The sequence below is a fragment of the Apodemus sylvaticus genome, chromosome 4, assembly GCF_947179515.1.
Source record: "Apodemus sylvaticus chromosome 4, mApoSyl1.1, whole genome shotgun sequence".
Lineage (NCBI taxonomy): Eukaryota > Metazoa > Chordata > Mammalia > Rodentia > Muridae > Apodemus > Apodemus sylvaticus.
The window spans coordinates 139,079,526-139,104,901 of NC_067475.1; the positions used below are offsets into that span (position 1 = coordinate 139,079,526).

Consider the following 25,376-nt stretch of genomic DNA (forward strand, 5'->3'; position numbering starts at 1 on the left):
GAAGACTTCAGATCTTCCACATGCAACAGATTCTGAGAGAGACTGTAGGGTTTCAGTGCTATCTGAAAAACTAAGCTAGGCGAACTTCTTCCACAGTGACCCGGTTGGGCCACACCATAGTAATATGATTTGAGTAGTGGAATAATACCCCATAGAGATAATAAAACCAAGTAAGACTTTATGTAATTGACAACACTATGCTATCAATGAAAAACTGAAAATTTTAGGGAAAGATGCAACCAAGTATGCATAAGTAATTAAGAATCTAAGAGCCATGGTGTTCCATGAAAAGAACTGATGGTAAAAAAGAACATAAAGTCTTCAAAGGGCACAGCTCAAGCAAAATGTATGCAGTCCAGAGACAAAAGTTCAATGTGTAAAAAGTGTATTTCCTAATGCTATGCTAAATTAGTGTCTGGACAATATAAAATTTTAAGGGGGAATCGTATACAAGGAATTTTGATGAAATGATCATTTGTTCTGAACAGATTTAGTTTAAATGAGTTTATGGAGTCTTCCAATAATTTCACGTGGAATGGATATTATCATATAAGAAAGTGGTTCCCACTCCAGTACATACTCTCTTGCCAGACTCTAAGAGATGCACATGGTTTATCATCCACCCAATAGTGTGTTTAAAGGACTCAAACGGTTTAGAGGGCTGTATTTTCTTTTCAACTTAGTTTGGTTTTTATCATCTATGATAGCATGGATTCTCCTTTTTTCTTCAACTTTCCTTAAATGTTTCCTTGGTACATATATTTTATTTGAGAACTATGCACTACAAACTTTTGAACAGACACAGCTATTCTGGCCATCTTGTTCAGTTAATTTGTTTTGCAGAGTACTAAATTATCAAAGAAATACCAACTAAAAGTACTTCATATGTGTTCTGCATATGCCTCAAAGAGCTTTGGCGGCAGACACAGGATCTAGGTAGCAACTGAAAATTCAAACAACTGGCCAATGAAAAGCATACGTTTTTGTTTTGTTTTCTAAAGAGACATCAAGACAGAGATAGAGAAGTACTTTACAAGATCAAGTTAAAAAGAAAACGCAGTATGTCTTTTGCTCAAAAGGAAAAGTAACAAGGTGTGAATTTTTCTGGATGGACAGCTAGACAGAATAGCATAAATTTCACAACCTAAAGCCAAAATCCCAAATATTATTTTTTCTTCACAAAGAGCATGTTGTATGTTTAATTCTTCAAACGACTATTCATGTTCTAGTTAGCTCTCTCTCTTTCCTCTTTATCCTGGAACTGCCCTCTCATTTCATGCCTGGACTCCTAATGCTGGTTACAAATTGCAACGTACAGGGTACCACTGCCAATTTGCCAAGTGTCTTTCATCAAACACAGCACATAAAAAAAATATCTCAGAGGAAAGTCAAGATACATTTACTTGCCAGGCGACAAATGTGAATGCATTGGGAGGCAGTGAGGGCTCTAAGCTCAAGGGTTTGATTCATAATCACTCAGCAGCTAAAACATTCTCCACAGATGCAAGTGGACAGCACATTTGTCACTATGAAGGATTTCGACACATACTGATCACAGGGCAAAGATACAGAATGATGATGCTGGGCGGGGTGCTCGGCGGAAGCTCTGTCCCTGCCCAGCACAGTCGCTGCCCGCTTCCAGCCAGTGTTAGCGTGTTCAGCATATTTATTAAAAATCAATTCAGAAATAGCTTGTGATGCTATTTTATTTGCATTTATTCCTCCTAATTGTTCCTTGCAGAAAATCATTTTGATAATCTATCTACCGTGGAATAAATTATCTGAGTGAAAAATAACCTCCGGACTGCAATCTGACAAGCAGTGAGAAACACAAGAAGGGTCGCAGTGTTCTCACGCATTCAGAGGGCAGAGCCGTGGGTGCATGGGTGGTGGCTATAAACATTTTATTTATGTACATTTAACTTTTGTGGAATGTTTCATTACCAAGTAATTTTAAATAATGTGAATGTCCGTCCTGCGCATGCGCAGACAGCGGCAGCAGTGCGTCTTGTCAGGAAGACTGCTCCTCTTTTCTGGAAAGCAGCCTACTCACCGCTGTTGTGATTCTCAGCTTTCATCTCCAGCACACAGAAACTACAAGCCCTTGAGTTATTCGAGAGCAGTTGGCTGTCAGGAATGTGTCAGGCTTTAGGAGCCGCGAATGGCTACCTCCTTCTGAAGAAGGAGCAGTGTGCTTACTTCCCCTCCAACAGTTTCAGTGTGGGGAAAAAAAAAATCACGAAATAAAAAAACATATGCTAGACGCAACAGCCACAGGATGACATCCTCAAAGACAGTAGGAGAAAGAGTAGACATTACCCAACTGTTTTCTCTTCAAAGCCACACTCAGCTTTGACTTCTGGGGGTCAAATGAAAAGAGGATAAAAATGGATGGAGAAGAGAAAAGCAGACCATGGAAACTGAGCAATAGCTCTAAGAAATAAACACGCATGGAAGCATGTGTGTATACATGTACATGCTCACACAAAATACATACATACTCATTTATATACAGGCACACACAGATGCATGCACATACATATATATACATATATATACATACATAAACACACACTCTCACACAAACGTTCACACACACACACATACACACAGGTACACACACATGCTGTCCAGCTAGCTAGACACCAAGCTCTCACTCCACCTTCTTTCCTTTTCCTGAGATTCGCCCTCACATCCCTTGTCTCAGTCAAAGTGACTAAACACCCCTGTCTGAACAGATTGAGGCAAGTTAGACACCGTGCAGCTGGTGTCTGCTTAGTCTAATCTAGCAGTTCTGTGACCAACGATGATCCGACCCAGACCTGACTAGGTTATTTAATATATGAGTTAAAAAGCCTCAGCTCTCTCCTTCTATCTGCCCTAACTTGTGATATTCCTCGAGAAGAAACATCTTATCTAACTTATATAGAAATAGTACTCTGTGATATTGATTTTAAAGTCTGACTTTATATACATGTACGCATGTATGTATGTATGTATGTATGTATGTATATATATATGTATATATATGTATATGTACATATATATATATATGTATGTATTTTTGGTTCTTCAAGACAAGGTTTCACTGTGTAGCTTTGGCTGTCCTGGAAACTCTCGCTGTAGGCCAGGCTAGCTCTGAACTCCTAGAACTCAGCCTGCCTCTGCCTCTCAAGTGTGGGTATTAAAGGCATAAGCCACCAGAGCCTAGTGACTTGGTATTTTTAAAAGTCAAGATAAAAATGAGATTAATATAGTAGAATATGGCTAGATGTAATTTATATTATCTAATTAGGAAAAATCCAATAAAAAGAAAACAGATACAATTAATACAAATTCAGGGAAACTAAAGGAAAGAGAAGTATTCACTGAATGTTCTAGTAGTATATTGTCATATGACCCATTAATATCTTCAACTAATCTAAGATCAGCAAATGAGAGATTTTTTTCCAATGGAGTATTAATTTTATTTGCATATATATAATAGTTGCTGATAGTATCTACAGCCAGATGTCTGGAGAAGGAAGTTATTTCTCTCCCGTCCAGTCCCCAAGAGGCTATTAACTTTATACTGACGCAAACTATTTAGACATAATTCCCTAGCTATTACACCAAACTGTATCTATGTTCCTCATCAAACAGAGTTCAGTAATTTAAAAATATCTACTAACATGGATGTAAGCACCTAGCTTAATATTTATTATCTGAGTGCCAATTACTGAAGTCCTGCAAAGTTTCTCATCAGAACTATTAAAGTGACAACCTGATTATGGGAAATAGTATATCTGTCCAGGCACACAATGAATTATGTGAACTAATGATTCCCAATTAGATTACATATGACTTTATCATAAAACAACTAACTATTCATAAACAACAGGATGGGAAAGTTCGTGGAGTCAATAGACTTCTATATTTGTTTACTTGATAATCTTGAGAAACCTCAAAACCGTGGTCATTTGAGGGAGAAATAAATACTCGTATTTTATGTTTATCTCACTGGTGAATTAAGTTCAACAGTCATGATGACAAAAATCACTGAGAGTTTATTTGCCATCAAGATTTATAAGCCTGTGTCTTCAGTATTTATCACGAGTATCAATTTTATAACACAAACGTAAATTGCAGCCTTGAAAACGGTGGAAAGGAGCGCTTCCGGACATTACAGTGCTAATGCAGAGAGGAAGCCTGGATGGTCAGTGGCTTGGCCAGTGGGTGTGATGACACACACAGTGGTGAGCGTCGCAAGGTTTAAGCAGATAATGACCCTCGAGTGTCAAAGTCACACTGTACCCTAAGGAGGATAAGAAAACTGAGACATGAGAACATCAGATCAGACCTGTGCTGGAGAAGGGAGAGGAGAAATCCAGAAGGTGCTAGCCAGAACATTTTAAGGAAAGCCCCACTGCTGTATAGCTTAGCACAATTAAAATAGGGGCTTGCACACTTTCTCACTAGGGCCCCCACCTCTTTCATGTTCTTCCCTCACCACTAAAAAATACTTTTATATTTTATATAAAAAATACTTTTTAAATATATGAGATTAATCCTTAGATGTTCAACAATAGTGAATTCACAATTCATCAGACTCCACAACAGAAAAAATGGTGAAACTCATGGTAATGAATAATTATAAGAAATAAGTAAGTGCTAATATTTTCTACCTAATTAAGTTCATATGGGGAAAAAATGTGACTCTCGGATACAAATATTACCCCAAGGTTGTCTGTATCCCTGTGAAGCAGGGCATTTTGAGTGATATTGTAAACATCTAGACATTTATATAGAAATTTGAAATGTATGCTACCTATCCAAGTTCCATGACAGAATGAAGTATAAAATGAGAATGCTTCCTTCCATGTACTTCATGAGCTGAAACCAGAGTTACTTATACATGATAGCAAAAAGTTACAGAAAGGAGACCTAGTTCTGAGAAGGCCATGCAGTACTTAGGTACCAAAGTTTAGTTTCATATCTGCCTCAGGATAGAGGAACTGCAAATCCAGAGTCAGACTGTGTTTCTACACAAGTTCAGGTCTTACGCTGCTTGAGACTTTATAAAAAAAATCTGTAATATGTTGGCCCAAATAATAATGGTTTCTACTTGATTCATTTCAAAACTCCCCATATAGTCTATATGAGGACACAAAAAATCAAAGTATAATTATATACTTTGTGACTCAGCAAGTAAAGTTGTTGCATAAGTTATTTTCAGTTTATTAAATGCCTCATTCTACTGAGAGTATTCTGGTGTTGGATGAGCAGGGAAACCATGTGCTTTGCCCCTATCATGTCATGGACAGCTCCAGATTCATGACTGCCTGGCATTCAGAATAAGCTCTATTCTCTTTAAGGCTACATTACTTTAGTCAAAAATGTAAGGACTTACCCACGTTCTCTGGTCAGGTAGTGGGAACTGGTAGCAAAATTGAAACAGAAACAGAAAATTACTTCTGTGTTGGATCTTTACTGCAATTTCTCCTCTGAGAAATGAACATTTATTCTAATCTGACAACTTTTACTTATCTTGTAACTCTATCTATCTTGAGTAAAATTTCTAGAAATTAAAATTAAGTCTATATATAACACTGGTGAGTTTCCTCTACTTCCTGAAATTAATCATCGAACCAAGCTTGGTTAAAAACCAGAATAGCCATCACTCTGAGATGTGTGCTATGGAGTCCATAATCAGGCAAGGGATCCTTCCCTTTTTATTATTCACTACAAAGCTATGGTCCCAAATTTCCCAAATTCTGTTTTCATTTCATTTAAGGCAATTTCCTGTCATAATCCAGTCTGTTTCATTTCTATCACATCAATAATAAGGAAAATATGGCATTTACTAAAATGGGAATAATTACATCATAAAAGATAATTCTTTTATTGGAACTGTTATTTTTTGGAATTCCATGCTTGGTAGTAAGGGACTTAGGTTATTGGTCATCAGAATACAGAATATGCCAAATCATAATTGTGTCAATTATGGTCACAGTCTTCAGGGAAAGCTTCCATAGCTTAGAGGCTCTACAAAAGGCTGAAGTTTATACCCTTGAAATATATCAGGTAGTAGAAACATTCCGCGCTTGCATAAGCTTGATGATAAGTAAGAAATGTGCCAATAGGAAAGAGAAATAGAATATTAAAGGCAAAGGACATGTCTGGTTTCCTACAACAATGTGTAAGTGACAGCCTGGATATGTTATGTTTTCCTCAGCTCCTTGAAATATAGTAGACGCATGGTCAGGCCATGTAAGCAACTGAATAAAAGAGAAAGCATATGCAAACAGTCTTTGATATAGATGAAAAACATCAGCTCTATGAAAATAAGATATGAAAATAACCAAGAGTAATATCAAAAGTGCAGGAAAAACAAACCCTGGATCATAACCAATTTGACGTAGTTATAATCACTAATGGTTTTTACTTCATTCCCAATGATCTGTGACGTGAGTGGAAGATGCCCTGACCAAGAACTAGAGAAGTGGACAATCCGTGGTATTACTCAGCGACACACTCTCTCCACCTTAGCTCTTCCTGGCCCTGCTTTCTATTTCAAAATTAGAATTCAACCTAAAGAACCAAAGATAATCTCCAACTGTGTACCCAGGAAGAACATCTTCAGTGCTCATTACTCCTGTTAGCCAACTACTGAGTAGATCTGATGAAGAGAAGCAAAAGCTGGGGTGTCTTCCAACGGCCTGATAGCACAAATTGCTTCTTCAAGTACTGAGTGGAGAAACTTGGACTCTAAGGACTTATCTCTTAATTTGGACATATGTGAGTGTGTGTGTGTGTATGTGTGTGTGTTCTAAATTCTTTGACACAATTAAAACATTGCAATGCTATAAGCAGTAAGATAGGCTAACAGTCTTTCAGTAAAATCCAATAAATATGTATTGACTTATTCTTTTATTATTGTCTAAAGACTGAGTTGTATGGCAGGATTATGTTTAACATAGTGTAAAACTTGGCTTCTCCATGGCATGCCATTAACCAGACTTGGTATATATGTCTTCACAGTTTTCTAAAGCAGCTGAGAAAATGTGTCAGAAGAAATCTGATATCTTAGAATATGATATCCTCGTTGTTGTGTGATAGCCTGAAAAACAGTGAATGCCAGCAACTCCTACACGTTTCAATGAATTTTAAATGCAAAGAGTCTTTAAATGGTCTTACCCAAGCATTTATTTAGCTTTTAAATCGTGGAAAGCCCTGGTAGCAGGGCCTAGCCTTTCTGTGTTGGCTTACAGCATCTACATAGTAAGGCCATGCAAAGGGCACAATTTCCACCTTTCTAAACAGCCTGAGGTATATGGGGAAGTCATGACTTAGAAAGTAGATCAGGACATGAAAAGCTTACTACAGTGACTTTCTCCTCACTATGGGAGAGGTGCATCCATTTCTAAGGATCCCCATTAGGTCCTTTCAGAGACCAGACACAGTGTCAAATACACCCCTCTTTGTAAACCTTGCAATTTATAGCTACCCTGTAAAGCCGTGTGTTCTATTATACACAAAGAGATAAACAATCTTCCTCAAAACCAAAGCACTTTTGCTATAATTAAATAATAAAGACACTTTGTGGCACAATTTCTCCTAATCCCAAACCCTAAGTTTTGGTTTTATTAGTTGAAGTTAGAATGGAATTGATAGAATACAGAAACAAAAACAAACAAACAAAATGCCTAACCTTGGGACATGAGCAAAGTTTTCTGAAAGAACAGACCTCTCCAAAGACAGTGAACTTGAAGGTAGAGTTCAACTTTTCCTGCTGTGTCCCAGGAATTCACCTACCAAGTATTACTTATTAAAATTGCAGGAATGGCACTTTAAACAGCCATCCACTGTAGACTGGAAATAACTTGTGAATTAGGTACCCTGAATATCTACCTCCTCTCTTCCTCCAATGTCCCCTATGGCAGTCTCCACTGCCCACCACATATAATATTGGCATTATACAGAGACTGAATCCAGAATGACAGGAATCCACTCTGATTTGTAGGATCTAGGATACACTAAGTACTGCAAATTAATTTTTTGTTGCCATTCCTGGGTCCTAACAACATGTAACAACAGGCAGTCTACACACCAAAATGTGACACCGTGAGTGCAAAGGAAATACACTTCCCCTGTGTTCGTATAGCATGCCTGAGAGAGTCTACAGGAGGGGCCATCACTGTGCCGTGAGCAATGGACACATCCCTTATCAGTCATATTCTTTGTTACCTTTGAGAATATTAAAATATAACACATTCCTTCATATTATCTTATTAAATATAAATACATTCTATGTTTATAACACAGTCCTACAGATATGTAATTGTTTTTAGAGGCCATGGGCACCTTGAAATCAGCTAGTTTTTATACATAAGAAAACAGCCAGGTAGAAGAAACTGCTCAAAGATGCTAAACCCCATTCCTGTTTTCTTTTGTGCTTAATTGCTAGACTTTTTATATAATAAAAATAGGCAAGCAATCTGATCACTATTATTAAATGTGTATTAGAATATAGACTCTTAGCCGGGCGGTGGTGGTGCATGCCTGTAATCCCAGCACTCTGGAAGGCAGAGAGGCAGGCGGATTTCTGAGTTCGGGGCCAGCCTGGTCTACAGAGTGAGTTCCAGGACAGCCAGGGCTATACAGAGAAACCCTGTCTTGAAAAAACCAAATCCAAAAAAAACCCCACAAAACAACAACAGAATATAGACTCTTGTGTGCTTTTGTTTATAATTAGAAAAGAAAACATCAAGGGAGTTGTATTTTTTGTTCAATATCTGAAACATAAGGTATTTTGTATTCAGGCTTATTAGCCTATGAACCCTTGCAAGTGTTATTAGGTCAGTATAAATATCAAATATTTACTGATAAACATTCACTGCTCCAGCACTTCGCTCTTCCCGTGATGGGGTTATATAAACAGTGTCAGTCCTTAACCTTCCTATATAAAAGTCATGGTGGAATGTTTCTGGAACTTTTGATACCTAAGCATATATTTTCTCAATTTTGATTAGAGTGAGAATTTTGGAACAAAAATAAGTTTTTATGTATAACTAAAACAGATGTTTGGATTTCTGTTCTCCCACACTTGTTTCGATTTTAAGGGAGACAGTTGAAAAAGTAAGAACATGAGAGAAAAGGTTAAGATTCTTATCCCAAGACAAATTAATGCATTTGCTATGTAAACAGAAGAGATTTTCACTAGCTTATTTAGAAGACTATCATTTATGGTTTGGATTTACTACAACAGAACAAATTTATCTATTAAATTGTCAGGTACTTTCTTAAAATCTTTGGTGTCTTTAAAGACCAAAGCACAACAAAATGAAATGTGATTTTAAAAAGTAGATTCCAGACACTGTGTTTGCACTTTCAATATGACTCTCTGGCTGTGGATTAATATGTAAACCAGTCTTCAAAAAAGAAAATTAAATGGGTGGCGACCCAAAGATGAAGCAGCAAGATAGCACTGTTCAGAATACCCCTTTGCAAAGAGAAACTGTATGTCTTTTGATAAATGGGGCTGGCTCCATTCAGTAAATAGCTCTGTGTATTGTGGTGAATTCTTGTGCAATTACAGACCTTCGCTGGAATGCCCAGTGGTGTCTAGATAAATTCCTTCACCCTCTATGGTAACAACTTGTCAGGTAGACTCATTTCCTGTTTTTATCTAAGCACTGAAAGGACAGGAGTGACCTTCATGAGGTTGGGAAGAGTCACAGTATGATCCGTATCTTTGTATCAGGAAACTTAAAACACAAAAGACGACTTCAATATTTATTTCCTTAGCTGAGTCTGATTTGCTCCAACATGCACTTTAGCTCAATGAAGAATTAAGGCACATAATAATGTAACACCCAAACTATGTTATTTTTACACATATACTGATGACTTTTTTTCTTATAAAAAGCTTGGGTTTTAGTTCTGTTAGAATTTCCTGTGTTCTTCCACGGCAGCGTCAGAGGAAATCCTAGTGTTCTTGAAGTTTCTTTCGATCCACTGCACCTGCTTCTCGGGATCAACAAGTTAGTTTACAAGCTTGAAATCTCAAATCTAAAATACTTACTTGTGGGTGAAACAAGAATCCTGGAGAAGGTCTCAAGTATTTTTCTTTCAAAGCTTCAAGCGGGTCAGTTAGCTTTCTTTTCTCTACTCTGGAAGGTTAAAATCAGATTTAGGAGAGTCAGTTTTGTATCTCAATCACAGGACAGCTGGTATCATTCAACGCAGCAAAGCCAACGTAAGTTTTTGTTGGGACAGACTTACAAGGAGACCTCTCTTATAAAAGGATACATTGGGCCCTTCTATGTCCTCAAAGGGAGAAAGTCTGCTTGATAATAGAAAATTCCTACTTGTTGACTAAGTTGGAAAAGGATTTTGAAAGCTGAACTCACTGAGTTACAGGAGTCTGTACAATGGTAGGACTCTTCTGATTCACATAGAGCAAAAACATTAGAAGAGTTTAAAATGGTTGGTGAAAACTGGGACAATTTTAATTTAATTCATTTTTCTAACATAAACTACATCCTCTAAAATATCCACTGTAGTTACCATAAATCTACCTATTGGGTGCAAGGGAGCTTCCAAGTTAGCTAGGCACTGTTGCAGATATTCAAGGTGGTCTCAGGCATATGCATTTATAAGCAACATATGTGTGAGATAGGTATAGAAATGCTCAAATATTCTCTAGCTCTCTTTCAAGGAAAGGTAGAAAGTAAGTGTGGAAAAAAGGATAACCTTTAAACATGTTTCGCATTCTATCTGCAGTCAGGCATATAGAGAAGTGAAGTGAGTTGGACTCAGTTTTACTAGCTATAGGCAATTACTTTCTAAGAAAATTTAAGTAAGTGCACGTTTAAACTATAATTGAAAGCCAGACCTAGAGACCACTTGGGAAATGAAAGAAGAGGTTAGGAGCTAAAGGTCATCTTTGGCTGCATGGGGAGTTTGAGGCCCGTGTCAAGCACAAATTTTAAAAATGCTATTGAAACATAATAGCTGTGAGCTCACGAAATTTTATTCATGCTGCATTTTAGATAAATTATTTTACTTACTGAAGTAGGCAATGAGAGAGAGGCCCATTTCAGGATGAAAAATCTGGACGCTACAAGGCTAAGCCACACCTGGGCCTGGCATTAACACTAGGCTTTAGGGTTTTCATGAGACTTTGTCTTTTATAAGATGAAAGATGGGAGCCTTAAAACTGATGTCAGCAGACACGGACTGAGGAAGGTGATGATGACGATGCAATGGGGGTTCTACCAGAGTTGCATCATGGCCCTCAGTAGAACAAGAACATTTTAGGTTGCCTTCTTTTTCCCCAGGTAAGGCCTTGTTACCTAGGCTCAGACCAGCCTCAAACTTGTGATGCTGCTGCCTCCGCCTCCTGAATGCGAGGATTAGAGGCCCATGTTACCACGCCCTTTGTACTGGGCTCTTCTGTTTCTCTGGGTGGAATGGAAACGGCTTTCGCATACTAGCAAACTTTAGAATAAGACACTGGCAAGGACTTTCAGTTCCAGCACTGATTAGAGGCTGTCCATGGGTATTACTGAATGAGAGAGCAGCACCGAGTCTCTTCATTAAGAGACACTAGGCACACGAGGAACCTATCTTACAGAAGTTCAATAAAAAGTTCGCATGTTCCACAAAGTCTTGAGACCATTCAGAATCTGAATTGCAGAGTAAAATGAAAATTCCTATAATCCGTAAAAGGCATAATAAATATGATGGTTAAAGAAAATTAAAATCCAAAAACCAAATCATTTTTGGTGGTGACTTACAGGATACTATGTAAAATACATTCTATTAAACAGATAGGATTTACCCATACTAAAGGAAACCAGGTAATGATAGGATTAAATAGATTTATTTTAAGAAACTTATTATAAATAGAAAGCCATTTTGTGATTAATATTTCACATAATTGGGGGTTCTAAGAAATCTATTTAGAAAGAGAGTGCATGAAGAATATATGCCAATATATACCATGGGGTTAGCAAAGAGAAGGCGGACTGTTCTAGGTCATGTCATTCTAAATAAGCAACCCATTTACATGCCCACGCATATCTGTGCTAACCCTTCAGGAGCCTTGCTTTAAAGATGGCTTTCTCATATTTTCCACTTCTTGACAATGTTTGAAAATAAGTGCATTGTCGAAATAATAATAATTATTATCAACAATGATTATATGATAATAATGTCGAAATAATAATAATAACAATAACAATAATAAAAAATCCTGTGGGCCTATTTTGAAACCTCAATTTCAGAGATGTCCAAAAATAAGTCCAAGCATAATCTATCAATTTCTGAACTTGAAAATAGAATTTGATGGAATTAATCCTCAGAATCATAATCAGAAGAAGAGTTCCACACATCTGTCTCTTCCCATCATCCTTACCTATAAATGGGGTCCATGAAGAAGGGAGTAGGTCTAGCATGCTGCAAGGAGCCATCGGAAGATGGCCTTGTTTCCACGTGGCTTCCTTTCTTGTCCCCAAATACATGGTTTTTACGAGGTTCAGTCAACTTTGTCCCACTGGCTCTGCTCCTACTGCCCATACTTAGGTCCAGGGGTTGGTCTTGGCTTGTGGCTGTTGTTCCTGGAGGCTTTGAGGGGCCTGAAGTCAAGGGCTTCTCATCCTTTCTCTTAGTGGTGAGGTCAAAGGGGGACTCAGAACTTCCCTTCTGCAGTTTCTTAACTTCACTTGGTGATTGGGGCTCCATTTTCAAAGGTAACGACCTCAAGTCTCTATCAGGAAATGGGTACATTGATTGAGAGAATGCTGGAAAAAACGGGAGGGGAAACATGGAAGGGTAAGGTAACGCTCCAACTTTTTTGTCTTGTAGCCCCACCAGTCCTGTGGAACCAAAGTATTTTTCAGCAATAGACGCAATAGCCTTTATAGAATCATTCACAGCTCCTGACACCGCGGTCTGCTCCTCTACAGATGCTGAGAAAACGGAATGATTGCCGTATTCTTTCTTATTATTTATTGAAGCCAGATTCTGCAGAGGGCTTCCTTTGTCTTTGAACATTTTACCATTTTCTTTACATTTCTCTTTATCACTTTCAAGGTCACTTTCCAGATCAGAGCCCGAGGTGGTTTCCAGGTCACTGCCACTTGGTGTACTGACATCATCAAGGTCACTACTCTCTGACTGGTCACTGATTTTCTCAAGGGGCCTCTCTTCAGAGGACCTCTCGGGCAGCAGTTCCACTGGCTTATTGTCCCCTACAGGTGGGTGTTTAGATAGTGCCTTCAAAATATCCTGTGTAGCTGGCAGTATCTGAGGATGTGTCAAGAGGGGACTTTGACACTTGTTTGACTGTTCGGTACTTGATAGTCCTTTAACGGGAGGACTAGCGGGTATCAAAGGAGGCCTGTGGTACAAACCCGAAGGAAACAGACCAGGAAAGCTAAAGGAAAATCCAGGAGCTGTTGGAAAGGTAAGACCAGCAGGATGCCTATTGGTGCCAAAATAGTCAGCCAGGCCCGGGTTGGCATGACTCATATTAACCATGGACGTTTTATCCATAGCTGGGTTTCCAGGTAGTGAAATGCCTTGGCCAAAAAATCCACCTGCCGCAAAATGGTTCTTGCCCTCACAAAACCTCCTGTGTTTATTTAAGGAAGACGTAGTGCTGAACATTTGTCCACAGTCTTTGCACTTGATTTGGGTCCTGCAATCAGCATGCATGCGCTTATGACGACAAAGGTTTGAAAACTGAGTATAGGATTTATGGCAGACCTCACCTGTGTGCAAACAACAAAAAAGAGTCTCAGGCTTTATGACAATGGCTTCTGGATTCAGCAAGCATCACAAGTGGTTTACCCAGAATAGTTGCAATTAGGAAGCCAGGAATAGAAGTTGAGAGACAGCGATCAGGATGCCCAGAACAGAGAAAGCGCCATTTTACTAGATTCCAGAGCAAGGCATCCAACCTGACAAATGTCTACGAAGCAGCACAAATATTTCACTCAGAGAATGTAAATATTTCCCACCCCCCCACACACCCCCGCCGCACAATATTTTTCATAATATTTGTGTGTTTAAATATTTATGGAAAAGACACGGCCCGGAATGCGGTGCTTCTCCTGCCTGATTCCTAACACTAGCAGAGTCTGAAAAAGTAAAGATATGTTTAGCAGGAACACTTCAGAGCATTTAAAACATTCTTCACTAGATGCAACAAGACAGGGTAAACAGCCTTCCCCGGCCTCTGCAAGCTTCCCCCTTTCCCCCCTCTCCCCGTGGGGAAGGGCTGGAGCCGTTCTCCCACTATTTTACCAGTATTATATCATGCGCTCTCCTCGTTCACACATCAAAGCCACACAACAATGCGCATTGTGTATAGGGAGACCCTTTTAACAATCATTTTCATGATTGAGAAAGACTGACATAATTTACAATGGCTCTATTTTAAGCCTGCGGAGGAAACTAAATTGAATGTGGCCCATCCTGCATTGCTGGTTCCCATGAACTATGAGCACGTCCTCCGACTTCCTCTCACACCAATGGCTGTGTTAACCTTCCTGCAGATGAAACCCCCATCCTTGGGAAACATGCTCACTTGCTGCTGTATCTTCCTCACTTATCTCGGGGCTTGACTTGGGTGTGTGTCCGCCGAGGATGGGAAGCAGAGGAGAGGGACTGGCAGCCAGTGTGGTCCTGAGCTACCCCCTTCAACTAAGAATTTGTCAATAAAGTGACACGCCCCCTTCTCACAGATGTGCCAAGATTTCTAAGTATATTTTAAGGCCAAACTTTGTAACCCCTCACCCTTTCAAGGGAGTCGTTACTCAGTTTGAGTCTTACAGGATTATAAGATCAAATTGCTAAGCATCATTTTTTTAAAAAAACTTTTCCGGGATGAGTTACTTTGTGTGTGAGCTTACTTTGATGCTTCTGTGCATGTTTTATACGTGTGGAAATACGATATCTTCTGCTGGTAATTGTTGAAACCAATTGATTTCAAGAAAATAAACATGAAATTTGACAGCTACTGCTTCCCAGTGCTTACTGACTGTAGGTGCAGAATGCTCGAGTCAAAAAACGGGAATCAAAACAACAAAAACGGTTAAGACAATTCACGCAAAGATGATTTTACAGAACTCAGTTAAGCAAAACTCACCGGAAATTTGTCCTCCCCCCACCCCTTCCACAAACAGGAAGTGCTAAGCAATTGCTTTTTTGTTGTTGATTAAGACTGGACAGTACTTCTGCACATCAGTGTGCCTGTGAATATGAACAGTCTTTGCCACACTTCAGGGGCTGTCACAAGGATGTTAGTAGAAAGAGAAGATGTTTTTTTTTTCTTTCAGATTTCTACCAGAGTACATCCTTCAGTCTGTTCTGACAGCACTTTAAAAAGGCTCTATCCATACATATGACTTGATACACTAAATAAAATCACCGTGGAGGTGGGTAACAGACTTCCACATGATTGTATTATACTGATTGATTTATGGGCAATTCCAAGAAACTATCAAGTCATTTATTATTGGACTTATAAAAGAACACTCTTTTTTGAAAAAAAAATCTATCCTTTGGGACTAAAAGTACTATGAGAAAATGTCTTAATGAGTAGTTAACCAAGTGTAAATACAGAAATTGCAATGTTGTGGAAATAAACTGTTGCTCTCGCCTCTTCTTTCACATAGCAGGATGGTTTTAAGAAACTCCGCAGCCCGTATGTTGGAATAACAGAAGATGTTCTTGACTCGCCTGGCAGCACCTTCTGTTACAGGAAAAGAAGAGTCTGTGTCTGGTCTCAAAAAACATTGAATCTGGGATGTTTCCTTAGTCAGGAGCTTAGTTTACCACCCTTGAAGGCTTGATCTAAGACATCAATAACCAGGCTCCAGGTCAATGGTTCAATTGATGCTGTAGTCTGTCCTCCAGTGTAATTTCCTCAGTAACAAGGAATTAGTCTGCAGTTAACATTGCATCTTTCTCCCTCGTAAACAAGCTAAGAAGTATTCTGAATATTTTTTGTCTATTAGAGCATGTGGTTTCTATTTGAGAAGGCTGGAGATTGCTGTAAAGGCAATGAGTAATTACCTTAGCGCTAGGGACCCTGCGCTCACTGTAATGAGAGACAGTTGTCATAAACACACCAGCGGGGGCAAATCATGGTGTGTGGCCTTTGAGAGAGAAACAGATAGCGGCCATAGGTGCACTGCCACCCTTTCTGGCTCATGGCGACTCCTATCTGCAAAACCCCTTTGTTCTGAAATTGCACGGCTATTATTTGTAATTATGCCATGGTTCACTGTCAGATTTGATATTTGAAGAAAGTCATCTGTTATTTAAATTTACCAATAATTGGTAAGAAGGCATTCAAGGAAAATATCTGGTGCAGGCCAAATAAGAAAGGACAATCTGATCCTTAAGTAGGAGTGTTCCCTTTAACAGGGTTCCTGTGTTGAATGTGCAGATGTGATGCGACTTGTGCTTGCTTGTTTTAACAATAGATAAAACATGAGATAGATGATCAGAGTTCCTTGCAATCCATTCTGCTCTTCTTACCAAAACATAAATCTTGACAGCACTTATTTCTGATGAGCCTGAAATAAACTAATATAGAAAGTCCAGAGCTCTTCAAGCAGGCTTGCAGGGAAATGTGACCTAGAGTCATGAGTGTTTTCTTTCAGTCTTGCTTTCTTTCTTTTCTTTCTTTCCTTTCTTTCTCTTTTTCATACTTTCTTTTTTTTAAACAAAAATCTAAAAACTCCTAGTGCATATTTAATTTCCCATGGTTTCAACAGAGTTTCCCCCAGGAAGATCAGGGCACCCTCTGTTTCTCTGCTGGTTGTCTTCACTCCACCCAGGGTGCAGACATCTAAGCAAAACAGACTCTTGTACCCTGGAGAAGGAAAGACAAGAACTTCTGGCTCTTGGAAGCACAAAGGGAGGCTGTGTTGAGGCAAAGAACAGTATAGTTAGTCTCTGGCAGCTCCACGTTGGCACTGAAAAGTAGATGGCATGCCAACAGGTCCTGTAGTAGTACAGTACCTCAGATACCTACTTCAAACCACCAGTGCTTGTCCGAATAAATAAATAATAAACAAACCAGGGGGGCCAGGGCACTGGTTTCCATGCAGTTCCAAAAAGCAGAAGCTCAGACAGAGGTGTTTCCAGGTACCGGAATGAGTCAAACACTCCCACCCATATCTGGCTTCAAAGTCAGTTTAGACTATGGTAGCACAGCTTGTTTGGTCCCTATATTTACACACCCAGCATAGCTCTGGAACAAAGGGCTCCAGAGCTGTTGCCTAGGCGAAGTGAGAACAAACGGTTTATCTTCTGAATTATTGCAGCACAACCCAGAAACAGAGCTGCACCGGTGAACAAAAGACCGTGAGCTGAGTTCTCCTTGCCCTCAAGTGCGTAATTAGAGTGCTGGGTCCAGGGGTGTGCCAAGGAGGTGGGCAAAGGGCATGCCCCCTGAAAGCATGAGGCTTGTAAATCTGCTGGAGTGCCGGTGGGTGGGGGAGGGAGCCTGTCCAGCATCAAAGGGAAAATACCTTGCTTTTTCAAGTGACCCGAACTACAGATGTCCAATGTAAACAGCAGACAGCAAAGGGGGAAAGGACATCTTACCCCCTCCACACATACACTGCAACGTCTTACCCCATCCACACATACACTCTAATGCACATATCTGAGCAGCATCAGCGCTTCTTGCCCTCTTCCAGCCCCTAGCGATCCAGGACAGGTTTTATAATCAGTTCATCATGCTTAGTGATACCTGTAACTGGCTGCTTTGCAAAGCCATGAGCATGTACAGTGTGAGACAAGTCTGGTTGTCTTGATTAAATCCTGCAACCTAGGGAGACGTTTCTTTCATTATTTGATAACTCTATTCTTTACCTGATACTGACTTCACCTAAAAGAAAACACCCCAAGGATTATAGACAAAATGACACAGATCAGCTTATAAAAACATATTTCTTAACACATAAAATAGCCCTTCTATTTTGGACCATAAGAAAGCTAAGAAGACAACTCCTCCCATCCACACAGGCCACGTGTAGCCATGCTATTGTTAGGGGGCCTGTTGAAGGAAAGATCGATGCAGGAAGGAGGCTGGGGTGTTTAAAAACTTACAGATAAAGGGCTTCACACTGCTGTGGATGTGCTTGTGTTGTTTGAGGCCTGACGAAGTAGCAAACGTTTTACCACATTCGGGGCAGGCATGAGCCCGGGCACCAACATGCTGAGAGCGAATGTGTCGCTGAAGGTTGCTAGGGTCCGTGAAAACCTGCTAGGAAATGAGTACTGATTAATCCAGAAACTTCGCTTACAGATACAAGAAAGACCAGGGATGGCTCAAAGAGGAATTTTCTTTGTCTTACTTTTGTGTAGGTTTTAATCAAAGACTATATGAAAGCTGTATTTCCAAAGTGCAAGAAACTTCTTGGAGGAAGAAACCAAAAATGGTTCATTTTTCTGTATTCATCCTGGGGTATCCATCAGTGTCTGTTATCAGACTACAAAAGGAATGGCACTATTGGGCCATAGTCAAGGCCTTTGTAGAAACTAGGGCCAAAGACTAAATTCAATCCTAGTTAATCATTAAAAGTGCCATTTAAAATAAAGACACATTACACACGGGATTTGAAAGATTGTGATGAAAGCACCCCAAATCAATTTAAATAATTTTCCTCAGAGGTTAAACTGAAATGCATTGTTTCTTTTGTGTGATTCCAGAAACCTAGAGCTTGTCCTTTGAATATTTCACTAAATAAAAATATGAGAGACCTAGTTACACATCCAGGAATAAAATATTTTTCAAGGTACTATCAAGTGTCCCAATTCCAATGGCCATGAGAAAAATTGTGGAAATAGAAAGCAACCATTCCCAGAAGCAACCATTCCCAGACTTGTCTGTTTTTACTGTGGAAAAGAGTAGAAAGGAAGAAAGGAAGAAAGGAAGAAAGAAAGAAAGAGAGAGAGAGAGAGAGAGAGAGAGAGAGAGAGAGAGGAAGGAAGACAGGAAGGAAGGAAGGAAGGAAGGAAGGAAGGAAGGAAGGAAGGAAGGAAGGAAGGAAGGAAGGAAGGAAGGAAGGAAAGAAAGAAAGAAAGAAAGAAAGAAAGAAAGAAAGAAAGAGGAAGGAAGACAGAAAGGAAGGAAGGATGGAAGAAAAGAAAGAGAGAGAGAGAAAGAAAGGAAGGAAAAGAAAAGAAAAGAAGGAGAAAAGAAAAACCAAAACCAAAATCAAAACCAATACCAAAACAAAACCATGCAAGTTGTGACTGACCATTGCTGTAGCCCACTCTGTGGCCCAAATGGAGAGTGTTGTACAGTACTGGCCACTAAGACAGAGATGCCCTGAGCTGTTCGGTGTGTACCAACCCAGCTATGATCTACAAGAAGGATTAAGTGAAAAAGTTGGAGTCTCCCATTCTTCATGAATAAGCCTTCAGAAGCTTTATGTGACTTTCCTCACAAATTGCTATTAAAAGAAATAAGTAATGCATGTTGGATATAATTTCCATTCCCCACAAGGCTATAAAAACAACCCTGCACTTGCAAGTCAGTAGCGGAACTGGGATTTTACCAAGGATGTCTGACACCTAGTTCTGTAACTCACCATTAAGCCTCTCTTCCTCCCTTCCAGAAATAAAAGAATACTCACTAAGTGTTTCTATGCCCTGTGCTAATGCCTTCCAGCATGTGACACTCGGCCTACATTTCTGAAGGTATTTATGGTTCCCTCTTTCAACGCTTGTCTTATATAGTGCAGCAAGCAAAGGGTTAAGGGAGAGAAGGACAGAGAGAGGTAAGTAGCCTACAAATTCACTGTACCTTGGCACAGTTTTCACACTCATAGTGCTTTCCACTGTCATGTGACATCTGGTGGCGAATTAGATTGGACTTCCAGTTAAATGCCTTGGGACACTGATCACACTTGTACTCCCTCTCGTCAGTATGTGACAGCATGTGCTTCTCCAGGCTGCCAAGAGAACAATGGATTTAATAAGACAGAGTGACAAGGAATACAGTCATAAACAGAGTTCCATTTCATTACTGATCCAACTGGCAAGGAAAGCGTTGAGAGAGAAAGTTGAGAGTTGAAGTGGGAAGAAAGAGAAGAAATGGCCTTTGATGGATAAAAGTACATGTAATGTCTCCTAGACTGTGTCCCACCAGAGATAATAGCCCTCTTTGGAATAAATCTGACACAGCTATCAAAGATTATCTGGTAATCTAGAACTATGAGAGAGAGAGAGTTATCTGTCTATTAAGATTTGTGCTATGGTCTTAATTATCAACATTGATTGCTGTTATTTACTTCATTCAAATATTAATCATGTTAATAAAATGCTTAAGAACATAAGGTAGACATTCTCTCTGATATATCTAATGTCTTGATACAGAAGTATTTGTATTTCTAGTCATAAAGGAAGGAAAACTGAAAGTAGCTTCCTATTATGGCCCTGATATAGATGGGTCAATGTGTGGATAAATATGTGGGCATACATGTGTACAAATAACAGATGATGACGATGGCAATGATGGGATGGCAGTGATTGCAATGATGACAACAAGAAGGAAGATAAATAGAAATAGATACATACATACATTTTTACATACATAAACAGGTACATGATAGATAGATAGATAGATAGATAGATAGATAGATAGAGAGATAGATAGATAGATAGATAGACAGACAGAACACGGATAGATATGATAGATATATCAGTAGATAGATGATAGATAAACATGTTAGATAACTCATGAACTATAAAGAATAGCATACGTAATTTAAATCGACATAGCATTAAGACTCCTAATGGGAGAAAAACATGATTAGAGGGTCCTCATAAGATAGTTTATCTATGTTTTAAAGGTTACTAAGTTCTGGGTTGTATTTTATTCCTGTTTTGAGAATTCTTTTCTACATTGGTACATGAATCTGCACTAATGCAATGGAATGAAAATATAGACAGTGTACTACCACCGCCCTTGGAAGCCACCTAAAGCATTTTTGTCCACTGACCACACTGTCCTTGGCACACTGGTACACTGCGCTCACCTCCTGTAGCCAGAGACCCTGAGAACCTCTGCCCATGTCCTATCTGATAAAGCACACAGACAAGGGTCTGAACATCATGTTATTGCAGAGAGTAAGAAAGGGGCAGATGATCTCCAAAGAACCAGTAACAGTGACAAAAGTCTTTAACAAAAAGAGTATTTTAAAACTGCACAGACAGAGCCTTGCTGGCCACTCTTATAGGATGTTTATTGTGGAACCGGAACATAAGGGGAAAATGAACAAACATGCTTTCCCTGTGATGTAACTTCTATTTTAGGGAGACAAAACTGGACAATAAGGAATAGTTTCTCTACATAAAATTAATTCATCCTTATAATAAATGATGAAAGGATGATGAAACCAGAATTCTTCATGTGCCATGAATTTGGGTGACCTACTGCACACTTCCTGATATAAATAAGTGATAATATCTGTTTTGTTAAACCATTTAATCTAAAGCCCAGTTAAGGCTTAAGAAGTAACAATACCTTTATGGATAAAAGAAGAAAAGAAGAAATGTGTTAGACACCACCAAGGATATATAAACAACAGAATTTGAGAGGGAGAAAATGTACTGAGACCAACAGCTGGAGAGATAGATAGCCAGAGAAGAAAAATTTTGACAAGAGGAACACTCACTAGATTAACGTAGTCATAATTCTGGCAATCAGTTGTCATACATGGACCTTCGATTTATAATACTCCTAAAAGCCCTAACTATTAGTATTTACACTCTGACCTGATAATGCCAGTCTTGTTGTTTAAAGGGTTTTATCGAAATGACATATTAAAAGTCTTTACTTTCTACAGACACACTTAGACTTATCTAGCATAAATTAAAAAACAAGCAAACAAACAAAACCCCCATGAAATAATATCCAGGATTTGTTTCAAATACTTCCCTGAAGTAACTGAAGATGCTGAGTACAGGGGTATTTTTAAAATCACCTGTCTCTCTGATTTGTGCCTATTTGAAGCATTCCACAATTAACCGCTATTAAAACTGTCAAGTGTGCGTGTTTAACTCTGTCTCCTTTCCTGTGAGATCAGTACTCTGTATTTGAATAAGACCAGCACTGAGGATTCATTCATCAGCCCGTGGGTGGAGTTGGTAAGTGAGCAAAGCATTGCACCCAGAGCTTGATAAATTAAAAACACCGTTCCCACACTTACTATCCTCCATCACTTCCTTCCTACGCATATCGGAGTCTGAGCTCATTTGGGGGGCCCTGGAGTCAATCCAGATGCCAATGCCGCTGTTTGACCACAAGTGCTGCCACCTTCCTAAACACACAGTACTGGAACAGAACAGGAGTGTGGCATTAAAAGAAAGACTTTATCTTTATCTCAATGCATAACTCTCTGTTGGTTAAAGAAGTTGAAATGCTAGGATTGAGCTTAGAGAGGTATCAGTAACTGCAGCAAGCATGAGCGGAGTCAGAGGCTTCCTTGGAAACTTTTTCAGTGACTGAGATTTCATTAAAGTCAGCAGCCATGGAGGGAATAGGTAGTCTAGCATCTGCATGTGAAACTCTGATCCCCGCATCCCAGTGACAGAAGGTCACTGTGTGCTCTGAGTCTTATTCTCTCAACAACTACAAGGATGCACTCCAGTTCCAAGGACGTGTTGTGAGCACATAGTTCTCCGTAGGGGAAGACAAAGCAAGGGAACATTCCCTTCTGCTTTTTTGTGTGCAGTATAAAGTCTATATTGTTTCATGGTGTTATCGCTGCATCACTGACAAAACAAAACAAAACAGAAAAACAACAGCAATAGCAACAAAGCAAACAAACAGAACAACATGGGTGGGGGAGGGCCATGTAGATTACTCAGTAGAGTGCAAACTGGGTTTCTAGAACCTACATAAAAACAGTCGACATGGTGGCACACACTTGTAATTCAAGAAGAAAAGATAAGGACGAGAAGATCCCTGGGTGGCACAGTGGCCCCAGCCAGTCTAGCCTACTTGGTAAGCTTCAGGCCAGGGTTTCAGGTTCTGAAACCCTGTCTCAGAATAAAAAGGAAAAATATAAATCGACAGCCTCCAAAAAATGATAGTCAAGGCTGTCTTCCCTCCTCCTCATTCATAGGCCTGTATCTATACACGTAGCTATGCATACATGTGCACACGTGCATGCATACATGCATACATATGTACATACATGCATGCATACATACATGCATGCATACGTACATATATACATGCATAAATACATGCGTGCATACATACATACATACATGCATACATACATACATACATACATACATACACACACACACCCTCATAGCCTTCAGGCTCACACACAAAAGGGGGAAGAAAAACAAGTTCTCAAAAAAGCCAGTCTAGTGCTTCCATAAACACAGAAGCACACCAACCAGTCTTCAGTCTTCGCTCCTTTTCATACAACTTAACAGTTCGTGGAGCTTTGGTCAGCGGCCCCCACCTCTGCATTAGTTTTAAAATTTTTAAGAAGAAAAAATGGCTCACTGGGTAGAGGTGCCTCGGATACCAACCTACATCCTGCTCCAGCAATCTGCATAATTGAAGGAGAATGAACCAACTCCTACAAGTACACACCACACACACACACACACACACAAATAAATTCAATAACAGATAGGGGGTGTGGAAAGAAGATTCTATCACAATGAACTGTCTTCTCTTGATGATATCAATGACAATGGCAGGATTCAATGAAGAGGAAATACCCGCCCCCCAACTGTGAATTGGAGTTAAGGCCAAGGCATAGGCTCCGCGAGCACCCTCAGCACTTGGAGAATGGGACCTAACTGATGATATACTCCACTCATCCAGCTGGGCGTCCAGATGAGAAGTTTGGAGGAGTCTGTTCTGGGCTCCACCCATGACTCACTGATAATTGCCATCAGCATGAAGTGAAGCTTCCTGGAGCTCTGGCCTGTGGCTGACTAGATCCAGGAGGTTCTCCATAGTGATGGCTGGGCATCCCAAAGGAAGTGAGAATTCAGGTTTTTGCACAGTAATATTATCCATTGTTCTTACAAAAAAAAAAAGTGAAACAATTCATTTCTGGCACTGGAGATAGCATTTTGTGTGTGGGGGGTGGGGAAGTTATCTTCTCACTGGCATTTTCTGGCTTCATTTTATTTTTTATAATAGAGGGGCATGATTATATTTAAAAGATATTTTATAATTTTTACTATAAATTTACATTTTACTAGACATATATGGGGGATTTATTGAATTACACTCTGTGTAGATTAACATCTACAGAGGTGAGTATAACGGGTGCTAGGGAAACCCTCTTATTTCCCATTTCCTTTTTCATTGGTAACTAACTTGGGACTGAATTTTCAAAGCTAGAGATACAGCATTTGACTCAGTCTAGAAGAGGAAGAGGATGTGATTACACTTCAAGGTCTCTCAGTGACATTTGCATGAAATGCTTTCCTAACATAGACCCGGGAGAAGAGAGAGAAGACAGGGCAGTCAGAGGAAATAAAAGAGAAGAGGAAAAGCATCCAGGAAGGAAGGGAGGAAGGGAAAGGGTGAGTTGGAGTACGTGCCATGTCTAGAACCCACTCAGCTTTCAGAATCTTGAACAAGGCCATTTGATACACCAGCATCCCCATAGAAACACAACGTGATGTGCTCACTTGAAAAGCCTAATTATATGTTCCAGAGATTATTTTCAGATTGAAAAAAAAAAGGGTAATGAATGTAACTCTTAAAACCCTTTGCAAGCCAAAACCGAAAGCCATTAGGTAGAAATAAACAAAAAGAAAACCTATTGGCCTCTCTGAACATAAAGTTGCATTCTGTAGCATAATTATCAACATAGTTTTCGGGGAGTGGGGGGGTTCCAGTATTGGTGTGTCCTTCAGTCAAATAAAGAACATTCTTGAGTTAATTTCAAAGGGCTATGCAAAGCAAATAAACTGCTGAGATCTGATCTCCATTTTCTTAGGTATTAAGGCATTGCTTCATTTAGATCCCTAGTGCTGTTCTTCACTTTAGAAAATGCTGCCTGGGACACTTGAACCTAGTCGGGTTCTTTTGTGGATATGCAATTTGATGGACAATTTGGATTCATGACCTATAGATATATATATGTATCTGTCAAAAGTTATCTCTGAAAGTGAGCCTGAGATCTAGAATTTTAGTCCTTTAAATGAGATAGAGGTAGCCCTACTATTTAAGTGAAGTAAAGGTAGCCTTATTATTCTTGACATAGCACTACTTATTTTTTTCCTCTCACTCTGTATTTTTTCTCAAAGTCATCATTCCCTGTAAAGTTAAGACTTCAGTTCAACTGAAGTCTGCTTAAATCATAATCTGATTAAAT

General features: G+C 39.4%; 1 protein-coding gene across 5 annotated transcripts in view; it reads right to left on the reverse strand.

Annotated features, from left to right (window-relative positions):
• Mecom (MDS1 and EVI1 complex locus) overlaps nt 1-25,376 on the reverse strand; it is a 564,089-nt gene that overhangs the window by 15,632 nt on the left and 523,081 nt on the right. For 2 of the 5 annotated variants that reach the window (XM_052180671.1, XM_052180675.1), the window contains 5 exons: nt 19,817-19,964; nt 18,115-18,271; nt 12,401-13,757; nt 10,064-10,151; nt 5,390-5,416 (listed from right to left, as the gene is read on the reverse strand). In XM_052180671.1, the coding sequence (XP_052036631.1) occupies nt 5,390-5,416; nt 10,064-10,151; nt 12,401-13,757; nt 18,115-18,271; nt 19,817-19,964 (1,777 nt within the window). The remainder of the gene's footprint in view (nt 1-5,389; nt 5,417-10,063; nt 10,152-12,400; nt 13,758-18,114; nt 18,272-19,816; nt 19,965-25,376) is intronic. The other 3 variants (XM_052180672.1, XM_052180674.1, XM_052180673.1) reach the window with 3 other exon arrangements.